The sequence below is a fragment of the Drosophila rhopaloa genome, unplaced genomic scaffold (genome assembly GCF_018152115.1).
Source record: "Drosophila rhopaloa isolate 14029-0021.01 unplaced genomic scaffold, ASM1815211v1 contig_178, whole genome shotgun sequence".
Classification (NCBI taxonomy): domain Eukaryota; kingdom Metazoa; phylum Arthropoda; class Insecta; order Diptera; family Drosophilidae; genus Drosophila; species Drosophila rhopaloa.
Window position 1 is genome coordinate 2,691,898 of NW_025335059.1, and position 14,816 is coordinate 2,706,713.

Here is a 14,816-nt window from a genome sequence, read left to right on the forward strand (position 1 = left end):
TAAAGGCTGCGAAAGTATCCCTTTTTTTCTATTTTTATATGACATTTTTGCAGTATAAAAGCAATTGACATTAAACGATGCAAATCTAGTTTATTTATGTATACCTTATTCCTTTCGCTACTTTTTCAGTTATAGCAATTTCGGCAAAGTCTGCAAGGGTATTAAAACTTCGGCTTGCCGAAGTTAGCTTCCGTCCTCGTTTTATTTATATAAACTGTTTTTTATGGAGATAAACCGAATTTTACACTAATTTTACACTGGCATTTTGGCGCCATCTAGCTCTTGTTTCTCTGCCTTTGTAGCACTGAAAATGTCCCTTTTTCGAATATAAAGTGTCAGGTCCTGTTCTTCATCCCTGGCGAACAGCTGACTTCAGAAAGGACCAAACAAATAACGGGAAAATGCCGCGTCCTGTGATATTCTTCGCTGTCTGCTTGATAATTTTGTTTAATTTCGCCAATGGCTACAAGGAGCTGCACGGACTGAATGGAAAGTTATTTCCCAAGACAGCAACTTTTAATTTTCCCGAATACGCCTATAAGGAGACCAGCAAGAACGTGAGTTTATGAACGTATTGATTTTTCTTTTCCACTAATCGTTCTTGTACGACAATAAAAACCAGGAAATAACTTTCCACGAACTGGAGGTGACCTGTGGAGACCAGTGCGAGAACATCAGTCCCGTGGGCGTGGCCAAGATCAACTGCATCCGGCAGTGCATTTCGCCATCCTGCTACCAGGACATTTACGCCTTCAACGAGCTGGAGGAGGGCGAAATCGATGCCAGGCTTAACTCCTTCAAGGGCTGCGTTATCCAGCGCATGTAGCAGCGACCTCAGTTGTTAAAGGAGTACTTCATCTTTAAATGGCTAGAATTCACCGGCATCACCTATTAAATCCATATAATGTTTGTCTGTGCCAAGGGCCTGCATTTAAAGGACTTTTGACGGCTTGGGCAGATAGCTAATTTGCAGAGTATTTAAATAAATATTACACAAATTGTACTTTTTCACCGTATCTGCGATCAAAAAACGGTTTTTAATTTTAAAGCCAAATTTAGAAATACATTTTTCACAAAAATAAAATCGAATATTTTTATTTAAGAATTTTATTTTAAACCCAGAACTATATCTTCGTCAGATAATATTACAAAATTAGAGATTTTGTATATCATTGCAAAGGATATTATAATGATTGCAAAGTTTGTGCCGCAGTAAATTTCTAGCCCTATTAGGTAGCATTTATGGCAATTTGATATAGCCATGTTCTTTTGTAGGTCTGTTTGTCTTAAAAGCTGTCTTAGTAATGATCGGTAAAAAATTGTTAAATTTGCTGTTCTTGTACTTGTATTTCTCGCCGTTTTCGTTTAATAAAAATATAGTTAATTTAGGTAAGAATCCGATTGGCGGAAATTGTAAGTAAACAAATTTGGTTGTATTTATTTTAAAATTAAAATTTTAAAGCAAGTTAACCAAAAACAAGGAGAAGGCAAAAATTTATTTTTGATTTTTTCGAAAACAGCAGAAAATATTGGAGGCCTAATTTATAACTTTTACAATGAAAGCCAGACTCTTACTGGAACATTCAGCTATCAAGTAAAGACTAAGTATTTCGATCCATCTTTCGGCCATCAATAAGTGCTCCTGCCACTCAGTGAAACCGACTTTGCCCAAAATGTTTTATTGGAAACCAATAGATTCAATTGCATGAACACGGAGTAAGTGAAGCGGGGAAATTGTAGTGTTGAAACAGTTACAACGGAAATTTCCGAAGGAAAATACAATTTAACTTTACGACTCTTGTGCCTATGACAGCAATTGGCGGTAGCTCTCCCTTTCTGCGATTCCCTCCGATATATTAACCTTCTGGTATTCGTAGATCAATCAAGCCAAATCAAGCGTGTTGTATTACTAAACTGCCCACCCATCCGCACATACCCGCCCACACCCACACGCACACAGGCACGCATATTTGTGCTAGTGCGGCGTTTAAGTTTAGTTCGGTAATTAAAAGCCAAATGCTCATAAAACGAAAATTTATTAGCATTGTCTAAGCGAGTGTGTGTTTGTCGAGCACACAAACTATGTCACTTGGCTGTGCGTGTGTACTACAATTGCACATGGAAGAGGCGTGGCGAAAAGGGCGGCTGGGACATGTGGGTGTTGAAATCCCTATGGATTTTTAATGTGCTTAATTTGAGTGACAGCTCCAAAATGGGCACGATCGATTTCTGTGTGCTAACACGCCCCCTGCCCCGCCCCTTTTCAAGCGAATGTCAATGTCCACACACACAACCACACGGAAAGAAAATGACACCAAAATTGTCCATTTTTGGTATATGTTTTTATTTTGCATACTACCAACGCCCGCAAATTGTATGAAACGGAGTTACATATTTATTGCATACTTTTTGTCATCTTCTTAAAAGATTTCAAATCACAAAAATCTTTTTTTTACGTTTCTATTTCTTTTACATTAAAAAAATGGATGTTTTTTTTTGCACGTGAAAAACAAGTTAATAATGTAGACTTCAGATCTTAGGACTAACAATCTTCTTATTTTGATGGTATAAGTAAAAAATAAAATTTTAAATTATTTCATCATGTTTATACATTATCTTCTGAATATTACCCAATTATACCTAAAAATAAATAAATCTTTGATGACATTTACAGTTATTTTTTTTACTAAATATGTTCTTCTCTGTGTACGATGAAATTGAGATGACAGTATAGAACTGATAACGACAATTTCTTTCAGCTCGCAAGCCCTGTTCTTATCAATTACAGGAATTACATTTATTTCCATCTGCATATATGCAAAACCATGTGTGACGAAACCCAAATTCCGTACTGAGCTCAGTTCATCTCATCTAATTTCTGGCTGCTAATTCAGACGAGTGTGGCGCAGCCTTTGGAATTCTCCTGGCAAGCACAAAGTAAATTCATAATTAATACATTTGCAAAGAGTGATAAAGAAAGAGAAGCGAAATTAACGCGAACGACTTGTACAGTGGGCCCTCTGTGTACACAAACAGCGAAGCAGTCGCACGCACACGAAAGCGAAAGCCAGACGGTTGGCGAGCGGCAAGCGTTTGGCAAATTAGCCAAATGCGTTATTTGGCCCGCAAGCATTTCAGTCGCTCACGGAACGTCCTGGCGTTTGGCCGCAAACACAGAAAAACCAAAAAGGCCAAGAGCCGAGAAGGTCGGGAATTCACTGGATTTGTGGATTGACTGAAAGTGAAATTCAAAACTTTAAATGTGTGAAAAGTGTGTACATAATTATCTATATATATATATATGTATAAATCTTTGGTGATCTCTTGTCCGACCAACATCTGGCCGTAATCAACTGATAAATTTATCAATTATCTAGATGTTATCAGCCAAAAGCCAAACTAATGAGATTGTCGCGTTTGTGTCGCTGTGTGTGCAACAAGTCTGTGATCTGACATTGGCTTGTCCTGTTCACCCGGCGCGAACTAATCAAATAAATACGCCGGTTAATTGGGAAATGCATATTAATGAGGCGCTGCCAGTAACTCCGCCCACGCTTTATGCCAACCATTTCCCATTTCCCACCTACCACCACCCACACCCCACCTCAAATCACCCATTGCAGAGTTCACTGGCAGCTGTTACCTCTGCGCAATTCACCTTTCTGTTTTTATGACCCATTACTTTGGTCCCCGTTGTCTGGATGGCACCGCCAACATTTTGATGAATCATAGACAGTCGTGCGAAAATCTAATATCCCCAGTTGCGTTTATGTTTGCACTTAATCCGCGGGTTCAGCACTTCGATTAGTCAGTTCGGCCCCCCCTCCCTCAACCAAATGCCTTTTTAATTTTATATCAGAATTTTCTAAATATTTCCCAAGCAAATGTGGCAAATGTGTGTGCGGCGTGATAAAACAATAGCAACAAAATAAATAAAAAATACATAAGCGAAAGATCAGATTCATATGCCGAAATGAAAGTACCCTTGCAAATCTATGTTATGGATTGTAAGATTGCGAGACGTTAAGACTATTTTATTCAACTGAATAACTCTATGTAGATATTATAGAGAGGAATGAATTTTCTTGTTCTATTATTTTTTAAACTATAGACACCGAAGAAATTAAAACAAAATATACCGCAAACTTTTCAATTAATACTGGTGAAATATGAATTGGCGGCGACCGAGAAGGGCGAAATGGAAAAAGTTTCTTGTTTCATTAAAAAACAAACTCCTTTTAAATTGAATAAATCGACATATTTCTATGGTATCCATAAGATAACACCCTCTACCAGGGTATAACAAATAATAAATCCGAAAAGTATGAGCCAAAAGAAATAAAAAATGTAAGGCATTGAAAGAATTTTCGCCCTGCCGACATTTGTGTACTTTAATCGACAACACAAAAGAAGAACAACAGAAAAAGTTGAGAAAAAGTATCGCGCATACGCTACGTTGACTATTCCGCACCGCGTAGAGCGTTTGGTGCGGGGGGCAGTGGTTGGGGAAGTGGGCGGCGTTTTCGATGGGGGAAGTGGGCGCACCAGCATCAGCATCTCAGGTTGGACAGGGCCGACGAACGACAGCCAACTGTCAGTTTGTAATCAACGCGTGCCAACAGCAGCAGCGGCTGCTGTGCGTGTGCATAAAAAACTTATAGGCCTTATACCTTTAAACCCCTCTACCCCCGCACTCCAGTTCGATTCCGTGACCTATAACCCATCGATGGGTAACAAATGGCGGCATTACAATGCTGACGAAAACCCATTGTGAGAAAGTCAGAGACTAATCACTTAACTATTTATAAAGCAACGCACATGCAAGTGTACACAGAAAACAATGTGAATTTAATTTTTTTTTAATTTCAATATACAAAAAGTGGTGAATTTTAAAGTGAAAACCAAGTATGTGTTTCAAAAAAAAAAGCCTAAAATAAAATCCATCTTAAATGAGAAAACACGAAATGCTTACAGAATAATTTGCAAACTCAATAACTTCAGTCAAAGTGATATAAGTGAAGCACATAATCATTTTCCTGATGTATTAAAGGACAGGAATATAATAAAAAATTTACATTTTGCGATATAAAAAGATCAGTGAAGAGACTTTTCGTTTAAAATAAGCCCAAGCTTTATAACATATTATGTGATACCATTTTAATTAAGCGTGTAATATTATTATGTATTTGAGGTGTTCCTTAATCCAGCACTATTAAAGTGTTATTTCGGACCGCAAATTAGGTATTTTATGAGCTACTTATACTTAATATAAAATTTGTCATAAAATGTTAATCTCATTGGGATATCGCTTAATTCTATTAATAAATCAGTTCCATGGGAAAATGGAATACATCTTATTTCTGATTAATTATATATGTAGATCGATATCTATTACGATCCCCATTTTTCGCCGTGCATTGTGAGAGATACTCGTATTCGAGAGATGCAGTTCTGAGTACTCGTACTCTCGGTGCCAGAGTGTGTACTCAAGCTGTTTGTCTTACGGGTGTGGACGAGCAGACTTCAGATGGGGAGCCGGAGACTGGCTGTAGTGTCATCCGATCGAAGGTCGTCCAGCACTGAGATTCCCATTCCGATTCCGATTCTGATTCTGATTCCTCAGGCGTAGGAATTCCTCTGGGGGAACATGTGCCTGATTTATTTATTTCCAAAACTTTCGAGCGATCCCAAACAGAGCAATACGAAAACAGCTGAAAATACGCTTTTCGCCCGAGACTATTTGCCGGCTGGTCCGAAATTGAATTGTAAATGGCAATATTAATTGGAAATCATTTAAATTTTTTTTCCTCGTTCGGTCTATGCATGTTCGGCGGCATAATTTATGGGCGCTAATTACTTTCGCCCAGTTGTATTTCGTGTGCTGTCCAAGGCCAATTACGCTTACTTATTGCAATTTATGTGGCCGCCGTCCGGCCGTAATTGGAAATTGTGTAAGGTCGCAGGCAATTCCATTATTTGTATGCAGTTCTGGTCTCCGGTCTCCGGTCTCTGGTCTCTGGTCTCAATGCGTCTACCGTTTTTCTAATGACGCCACCATGCCGCGAACCCAGCCCAGTTTGTGTAGCCATTTGATTAAGTGACCTTCTCGCCAACGCAGGATCAATTTGTTCATGTCGAATGCGGTTCGACTAAGCTGCACTCTTAGAGCCTGAGTTATCCGCCGCAATGACGTTGGAAAGCGGTTTGCAACATCCGGATGCCAATGCCATGAGGCTGTATTCCAGGTTCCTGTCCACCGCACTGACTGTGGCCACTGGGAACAGCTCCTCGGATGGCGCCGTGCTCCTCATCCAAGCTACTGCGGCTCCAACAGGCGAAATAACAACGTCTAATGGAGCCGGCACAGCCCTCAAGGTGGGTGTGCCCTCGATGAACTCCTATCTGGTCAGCATGGCGTGGCCCAAGTCACTGGCGGTGGCCGTCTTCCTGGTCATCATCCTTGTCACCGTGGTCGGTAATACACTCGTCATCCTCGCCGTTCTGACCACACGCCGCCTGCGAACCGTCACCAACTGTTTCGTGATGAACCTGGCCATCACCGATTGGCTGGTCGGAACGTGCGTGATGCCCCCCTCGGTGGTCCTCTACATAACAGGTGAGCTTGCCCATCGACGGCTGAAGATTTATGGCTTTGTGGGGGCATTACACTCCCAAGGCAGGAGGAATCGCGGCAAGTGTTTACTATTCGGACCTCTCCGGTGGAAGTTCGTATAGTAAACATTTGCCGAAATCAACAGGGAGCACAATTGTTCGATTCCAAACAAAATAATACCATACAAAATTATACAATTTCAAATTTGCAAAAAATATACAACTTTTTGCTTGCAAACATCTTGTCTCTGGTAAGAGTTTTTTATTCATTTTCGTAGAACTTTATTTGATACATTTTCTGAAGAAGGAAATTTTGATTGCCTTGATTTGTACATATTTTATATGGGTTTTATTGCGATAAATGTTGTTTAAAAAAAGGAAAAAAGTTGTAGGGCACATGCCGCTTAGATCTGGATCCAAATCTTAATCTCACAAACCGCATTTTGATCAAACCGAATTTTGTAGTGAAGTGATCAAAGAATTTGACAAATAAAATGTCTTTTTACCTTATTCTCATTTTTACCTCATTAATTGTTATTTATTATTTTTATATTAGTTTCAATTAAATTTGTTTAATTTTTCTAAGAAATCAGGGTCTTGTTCAATATGGGTAGTTTTATTCTACTATTAAAAATCTTCAGAAAATAATTATAAGGGCAAAGAATAAAAAAAGTAAAGACTTTATGTCAGCAGCCCAACAAGGGTAATAATAACTTTAACCATCCAGGAAACCATTTGGAGTAATATTACTTGAACAAACTGCCAGTGTAATGCCCCTTAATCCCGACCAGGTGCACAAGTCGAGTCAGGTGAAGCATGGCCACAAATATTTTTACTCCGCAGGCACTTGGCGCTTCGGCTGGATACTGTGCGACATTTGGATCTCGCTGGACATCCTGCTCTGCACCGGCTCCATCCTCAGCCTGTGCGCCATCAGTCTGGACAGGTGAGTTGCCCACTAATTTCTTAATTTGTCGTTGATGTCATAGCTATGGCCATAGACCGTGGTCCTCAGTCCTCAGTCCTCATTCCTCACTCTTTAGTCCTTAGGACTTAGCCAGAGAACCTAGGCAAGGTGCAAAAACTGTGCAAAATAATTTATTTGTTGACGTTTTTATTGCCCCATGACCGTTGTCGTGGCCATTGCCAGTGCATACCCTTTGAGTGTCCGACGCCACAATGGCAAGGATTGGGTTGGGCTGACACGGCTGGGGTTGGGCTCCCCAGTTCCTACTTCCCACTCTTCATTGCTTTTGTTGGAAGTTTCAATTACATTTTAATGGCATTTCCAAGTTTTGTGTTGTGGCTCCGGCTCCAACACACCGAGTTGAGCTGATCCAGCTGAGCCGCAGGACCGAGGACCGAGGACCGAGGACCATGGACCTGCAATGACACCAACTGCGTTGTGTTTGCCTTTTGGCCCGGCCAGAAAGCCGCCGGCGGCTTTGCGAACAATATGTCCGTTTGGCTTTTGTTTTTTCACTATTTCAGTATTTCTCTGGCCCTTTCAGTTGCGTTTATTGGCCTGGCTTTTTTATTTCGCAGGTATCTCGCCGTCACACAACCATTGACGTACTCCAAGAAGCGGCGCTCCAAGCGGCTGGCCCTGCTCATGATACTCGTCGTGTGGATAACGGCCCTGTCAATCACGTGTCCGCCCTATTTGGGCTGGTAAGTAAGGCTCCATCTGCACAGAAAACAAATATTATTTTAAATCATGATCGATTTGGCATCCCATTATTATTTACCATTGCTTTTTAGAGCCTTCATTTAGAAATTAAGTTTACATGTATTCATAAGGATTAAAAGTAAAATAAATTCACTAAAAGCGATATAAAAAACGTATTCGGCTGTGTCTTATGAATTTCTATAAATTTATGATTAAAAACAAAATACATTCATTTAGAATCGATGTTCAAAGCTTGATAGTCAATTATATCTAAGAAATCCATTTTAAATAATACCTAATAATATCCTTAACAGTAAGAATCAACTAAAAACCATGGAAAAAGAATTTTCAAATTCCTTTTTTATAACGTTGGAACAAGTAACATTTATCCAAGTAATGTTAATATAATTTCATAAGTTTGTGTTCATTTAAATTCATGTTTATTTTTAGTGTACGGCTTTCGTTTTCACTACTTTTCGCTTCCGGAGGCGTGACAAATTTTGCGTGGCCTTTTGTAGCTTCTGTCTTATATCTTTTTGTTTTTTTGGCCCACTATAGATAATGTGTTGCGAAAGGTCCCGAAACACATACGTTTATTTATTTTTGTGCCTCCAGCTGCGCCTAAAAAACATTACGTAATTGCGCAAGTTTTTGCTGTTGTCCTGCACCCATTACATTGAAGTTTTAATGAGTTGTTAATGACTTTGTTTGCTGCGGCGCATTTGCTTTGTTTTCACCTACTCACACATTCACAAACTCGCAACCGAAAGCCGCACACTTGGCTGTTGCATACTTCCAGGCGCCCAAATTAACCAGCACTCACTCACACTCACTCACACACACACACACACACACACCACAAAGTCAGCATGTCCTCAATGCTCCTGGCCATGGCTTAGTTGTAGCCCCCTAAAACATGGCTTAGAGGGCACATTAGAACGGGCTGAGGCCGAATTAAAGCCACAGCTGCAGGGCATTGGAAAATTTCGAAAATTTGTGCTGGGGGAAAATCGCAATTATAACGAGCAGCAGATGTTGCCGCTTTCAATATTTCAGTTCTTTAAGCCGAATAGTTTAATAAAAAAAGTTTGCAAATGAAGTGAGGCAAATGTTTTAGAGGTCACCGGTTTGGTTGCATGAAATTTAATTGAAAATTGAACTTTTAATTTATTTTATTTAAAACTTGCTGATAGGAAAATTTATAATTTAAAACTAACTTCGGTTTTGTTTGCTTACTAAACAAATCTGTGGTATGTAAACATAACTTTTTTAATTTTTGCAAAGTGATTTATACCTGGTTATTTTCCATACAATTTTTTTAATTAGTTTGGAAAATATGACATGCCTGCATAACAATAGACAAAAAAAAATATTTCTATTTTGGTCAGGATAATTTTGCTATCAGTACATATAATTAGCGGGCAACAATGCTTTTATGGTGACAAACATTTACGGTCACCAACGGATAATTCATTGCTGCGACAATAGTATTACAGCCCCGGGAAAATTCCATTGTGGGCGACATTTTACCTATTTGTCATTCATATCCCCAAAGTGCCCGTCATTCCACCATAGTTGGTTGATCCAGTTGGCTAGGGTAGACCAAAACCCGCCGCTTCACTTCGTTATCTTGAAAACTGTTCCTCAGGTATATTGATTTAAAGTCAGCTCCGATTTGTGTTGGCTGAATGACCATCACGAGGAGATGTGCATAAATAAAAGGATTGCAGAAGGGACTCCGACTGGCTCTGGCTTAGGATTTGAATTCGAATTTCACCTTGCTTAACTCAGCCCGTTGTCATTCCCAAAAGTCCCCAGTACCCAGTACCATAACCGCAGTCCCGACCGCAATCACAACTGCAGAGCCCACCGAACCACCAACATTGTACATCCCACATCCTACTACCAAGAACCACATGCGATTCGAACTGGAATTCAATTTGCCATTCACAGGTACGAGGCGGGCAGGCATCAGGCGGAGTTCGTGGACTGCCGCTACAACCAGAACAAGGGCTACGTGGTCTTTTCGGCAATGGGATCATTCTTCATCCCCCTCACCGTGATGCTGTACGTCTACGTTAAGATTGGCTATGTGCTCACATCACGGCGGCAGCGCATTGTGCGCGATGCGGTAAGCTCCATCACTATCTACCCCTCCGTTCGTTGAAATGTCTCCTGAAATTTATCATGTCACACCATCCAGCCAACTAACCACGCCGACTAACTTGTCATGCACTGGGAAAATACCTTTATCTGGCGTCGGGCACCAAGAACTTTATCCCAGATTGTTTAAGCCCTTAAATGTACATCTTCAAGCAGGATTAAACACTTATCAATTTAGAGTATCAGCATTAATTTGTAGTCCCATTTTATCACAAATATACCCTTGAACTTAAAGTTCTTATCGCTAAGAATTGAAAGTGATATCTTAGCGTTGTGCTATGATAAAAAATCATTACATTATTTTATATATAGATACAATATTTTGTTTATTTTTATTGTTATTATCAGGCATAGAAAACAAATTGAAGTTTTGGCCTTAAATGAAGTAAAGTTTCGGCTACAAAAAGAGTTCGCTTAACATATTTTATTACAATTAAACCAATTATACAAATGTCTTAAAAAGTTATACTTAATTTTAAATTCATTTTTGTTAGTACTCAAAATGTAATCCTAATGAAGTTGCATTTCAACAAATCAAACATAGCTTATATTTATATTTTTATACATTTAAGACTCATTTGCTCCAAAGTGAACATTAAAGCCGCTAAAGTTTTCCTTCAAAATGTAAGCCTAAAGAGAAATGAGAAAAATGGGAATAAGTAATTAAAGCAAACAGTCTCTATTCCCAGACATGCAATCTAAATTATTCGTTCCTTTTTTGTCAGTGCTTCTACATTCTTTTCCATTATTTCCACCAGAACTCGGAGCGCACGGCAGACTACGATGTGGACGGGGACAACTTCATCTCCGAGTCGGAGCACTATCACTGCACGCCAACCAAGTGGCTGCCGAACAGGAAGTCCCGCTGGAGATTCAACTCGCTGCACGACCCATCCAGCACCACCGCCGCTGCCACGAACATGACCAAGGGACACCAGCCGTCAGTCAAGTGCCCCAAGTGCTCCTCCACGACAGCCGGAGTCCCGGTGGCGGACAAAACGCTGACGTTCAAGCACCAGCCCACTTTTTACGAGCTGGTCGAGGTGTCGCGTCTCTCCTCGCTCATCCACTGCTCGGCAATTAGCTGCAAGTACGGCGGACCCTGCATGCACTCCACGCCCTCGGGAATGCACTACGTGGGCACGGAGGCCTCCTTCACGGACACCTGCCTGGGTGCCGCCTCCGCACTGGAGGCCACCGATAAACTGGAGGCGGAAACCCACTCACAGCAGAAGCAGCAGCAGCAGCAGCAGCAACAGCGATCCTTTGACCTGCCACATGGCCATCAGCATCATCATCATGGCTCCCAGAACCATCACAACCACCATCATCGGATGCCGATGCGAGTGTCGACCACGAAACGTGATAGCAAGACCGCCAAGACCCTGACAATTGTGATGGGCGGCCTAATTGCTTGCTGGCTGCCCTTCTTCGTCTATTATCTGCTGATACCCTTCCTGCCGCCACCCGCCGTCCTCCAGGACCTCATGTTCGGCTTCACCTGGATTGGCTGGGTCAACTGCGCCATCAACCCCTTCATCTACGCCTTCTACAACCCGGACTTTCGCACCGCCTTCTGGCGACTCACCTGCCGGCCCATCTGCAAGCAGAAGCGTCCGCCCAACCACCTGGCCATGTTCCGTGGCTAGTTCCCAGGTGCTGGATCATGGAGCACTTGAGGGTGTCACAGTCACTAGTCGCACAATCGAAGCTCAGTTTGGTGGGTGGGCTACTTACAGGAAATATCTCAGGCATATCTTTCACCCTTTCCCTTTTGCCGCTTCACAAACTTTCAACTTCTCACAAAAGATTCAAGAAAGTTTTAGGACCTGGGCTCAGATCACTGGGAAATGTAATTGCAGAAGGCTTTTGGTCTGACTTCTTTGCGTCTCTCAGAAATGCTAATAAAAGTCACATTTCAATGCCTTATTTTACAAATGAATGGAGAAGAAATGCCAATAAAATAATGTATTTAGAGTAATTATTATGGAAAAACAATTAATTACTTTTTATTCAAAATATTAAGATTGAATTCAGTTTGTTCGTAAGCTTTGTTCTTTTTTATTTAACTTAATATGAAATGGTTTAATAACAATTAAATATAGGCCAAAAATTTAATGATTATAAAGTAAGCTTTTATTTTCCCAAAAAAAAAAAAACAAATAACAATCATTGATAACTAAGTCTTCGCCGCCGAAAACTGAAAGTAATATTTAAGCAAACTAAAGCCATTCTGTGACCTTTTAACGAAATCTTGGCTAGTACCTTAATGCATTGAGTTTCTCAACTAGTGTTGATTTTTCGAAGATCTTAGTTTTGTGTTACACTTGTACCATGCCAAACGCAGCTACTAAAACTCAGATACTTTCAGTCAATATTGAATCGAAGATGACTGCCTTGTTAAGCCAGAAAGATACCCTTTGAGGCTTCGAAAGCCTCTTGCTGAGCAGTGGCTTTAAGGCCACTTCATGGCAGTAGATTTAAGGTCACTTCATGGCAGTATCTTTAAGACCCAGTGGACTTGGCCGGAAGTCGAGTTTCTTTCCTATGCCAGACCCCAATCCAATATAGTATATTCGTGTGTGTGCGTGAGCGTTGATTGTGCGAGGAACGAAACGAAACAAAAGACAAATTATAGTATTTGCGAGTCTTTGTTGCCTGACGGCAACTGTTGACCGTCAGGATGAGGAGGATGCTGATGATGGTGACGAGGCTCCTGTTGCCTCATCCCCATCCCCATGCCTTTGTTGTGTGCGTCTAGTGTCTAGTTTGTGTGTAGTGTGCAGTGTGCAGGATCTGGAGCTGCCAACGACATTTCTGGCGTATCCTTTGTTGGCCAAGTCCGGTCAAGAGCGGCCTAGCCCCGCAGGCACGGTACACGTACACAGTGTCCGGCCAACCCATTTAATGTTTAGGCAATCGCACGGCGCACATGCGAAAGCGAAAGTGAAACTGTAACTAAAACCGGGGAGGACTTGAAGCTGCACTTGAGCCTGCTGGGATTTTAAAAGGCCTCCAGATCCTGCGACCTCCTTTGTCCACTCACACTACACACGCTCGTTAAGCATTTTAGCCAAACTAATTTGTATAGTTGTATTATACTTGTACCCTAAATGTGTATGTACTTTATAAATGTTCACTTGGAATGGATCTCTGTAAGGACAAATCGGCCAGCCGAAAGAGTTCGAGTAATAAAAAATTTAAGTTCAATTTAAAGGCAGTTTTATTGTGAAGGAAAAGGTAGAGATGGGGAGGTGACTATGCCAAAAATATAAAATATGCCCACAACTCACAGCGGTGGTTTTTGTGCAGTCAGCTATGAATTGTCACACAAAAGTTTTATTGACAAATTTCTGAACACGTATTTTTGTTCAAAATAAAGTTAGTAAGTGTTCTGTGCGATACATGAAAGAAAAATGTCAATGAAAAAACACTATACACATAGAGACATTTTTTTTATATATATTTAAAAGTACTTGTACTGCTAGTTATTGGAAAAATAAGGCAGCCAACGAATTTGGTCTTTAGGGATTTCCCAAATAATCTTTTAAAAGAAAATTAAAAAAGGGTGGCTGGCTCTGCACCACGCCCATTTATATCCCCCTTTTGATAAGTATCTTTAAGTATTTCAATGTCTGAACTGCAGTCCGCAGTTCGGGTGATAAAAGCTTAGCCGTACCCGTGGATAAGTCTTTATTTATTGGACAGAAGGGGAGTGTTTGGGGGAGTAGCGCACTTTGCAGCGCAGCCTTGACTTCATTTTTTTTGTGATTTATTATTGGAAGTGGTAACCCGGTGGCCGCCACTAAGTTGTTTACGGCCAAGAGGACGGAAGCAAAAGAAACGCTGAATCAGCTACGGCTTTGGACTACGGCTGTGACTCCGGTTTCCAGCTGGGACTACGGTGGCGTAACATTAATTTAGCTGGAAATAAGGCGTGAAAAAATATGCGGTCATCATAATTACATATAACCAGGGAGCCTCAAACCCCTCCCCCTCTTCCCCCTCAATTCACAATGCCGACGGCACACACATGTGACTAATATAAAAGCATGACAGGATGGGGGCGTGGCTGGGGCTGGGGGCGGGGGGTGGTTGCCATCCTCCTGCTCTCTAATGAATTGCAACACATTTCGCTGTCGCATTTCACTTTCGAGTCGAGCTCAGCGGAAACGGTCTCCCTTAATGCCGCCTGTCAACAGCCCGAAAACTCCGTACTCAAAACGCCGTTCCGTAAATTTGGCTTTTTATGGCCCGTACTTGCTGAAAAACTGGGGTGTATTGTATTCGAGGATGTGTGGCTGAAGTGAATAGAATGTACTTCGGGTCCCATTTTGTAGATACCTATAAATTAATTATGTTAAATGATCGA

General features: G+C 41.0%; 2 protein-coding genes across 2 annotated transcripts; both read left to right on the plus strand.

Moving 5' to 3' along the window:
• The first annotated feature begins 330 nt into the window (after positions 1-330).
• On the plus strand, positions 331-1,084 carry LOC108042679. The gene is made up of 2 exons (XM_017121073.2): positions 331-557; positions 623-1,084. The coding sequence occupies exons 1-2, from the start codon at positions 402-404 to the stop codon at positions 824-826; spliced, it is 360 nt and encodes a 119-aa protein (XP_016976562.2). The 5' UTR covers positions 331-401; the 3' UTR covers positions 827-1,084.
• A 4,964-nt stretch (positions 1,085-6,048) lies between these two features.
• On the plus strand, positions 6,049-12,540 carry LOC108041271 (5-hydroxytryptamine receptor 1B). The gene is made up of 5 exons (XM_017119154.2): positions 6,049-6,616; positions 7,456-7,558; positions 8,158-8,283; positions 10,235-10,412; positions 11,203-12,540. Exons 1-5 carry the CDS (start codon positions 6,187-6,189, stop codon positions 12,091-12,093), a joined length of 1,728 nt encoding a protein of 575 aa, XP_016974643.1. The 5' UTR covers positions 6,049-6,186; the 3' UTR covers positions 12,094-12,540.
• The last annotated feature ends 2,276 nt before the right edge of the window (positions 12,541-14,816 follow it).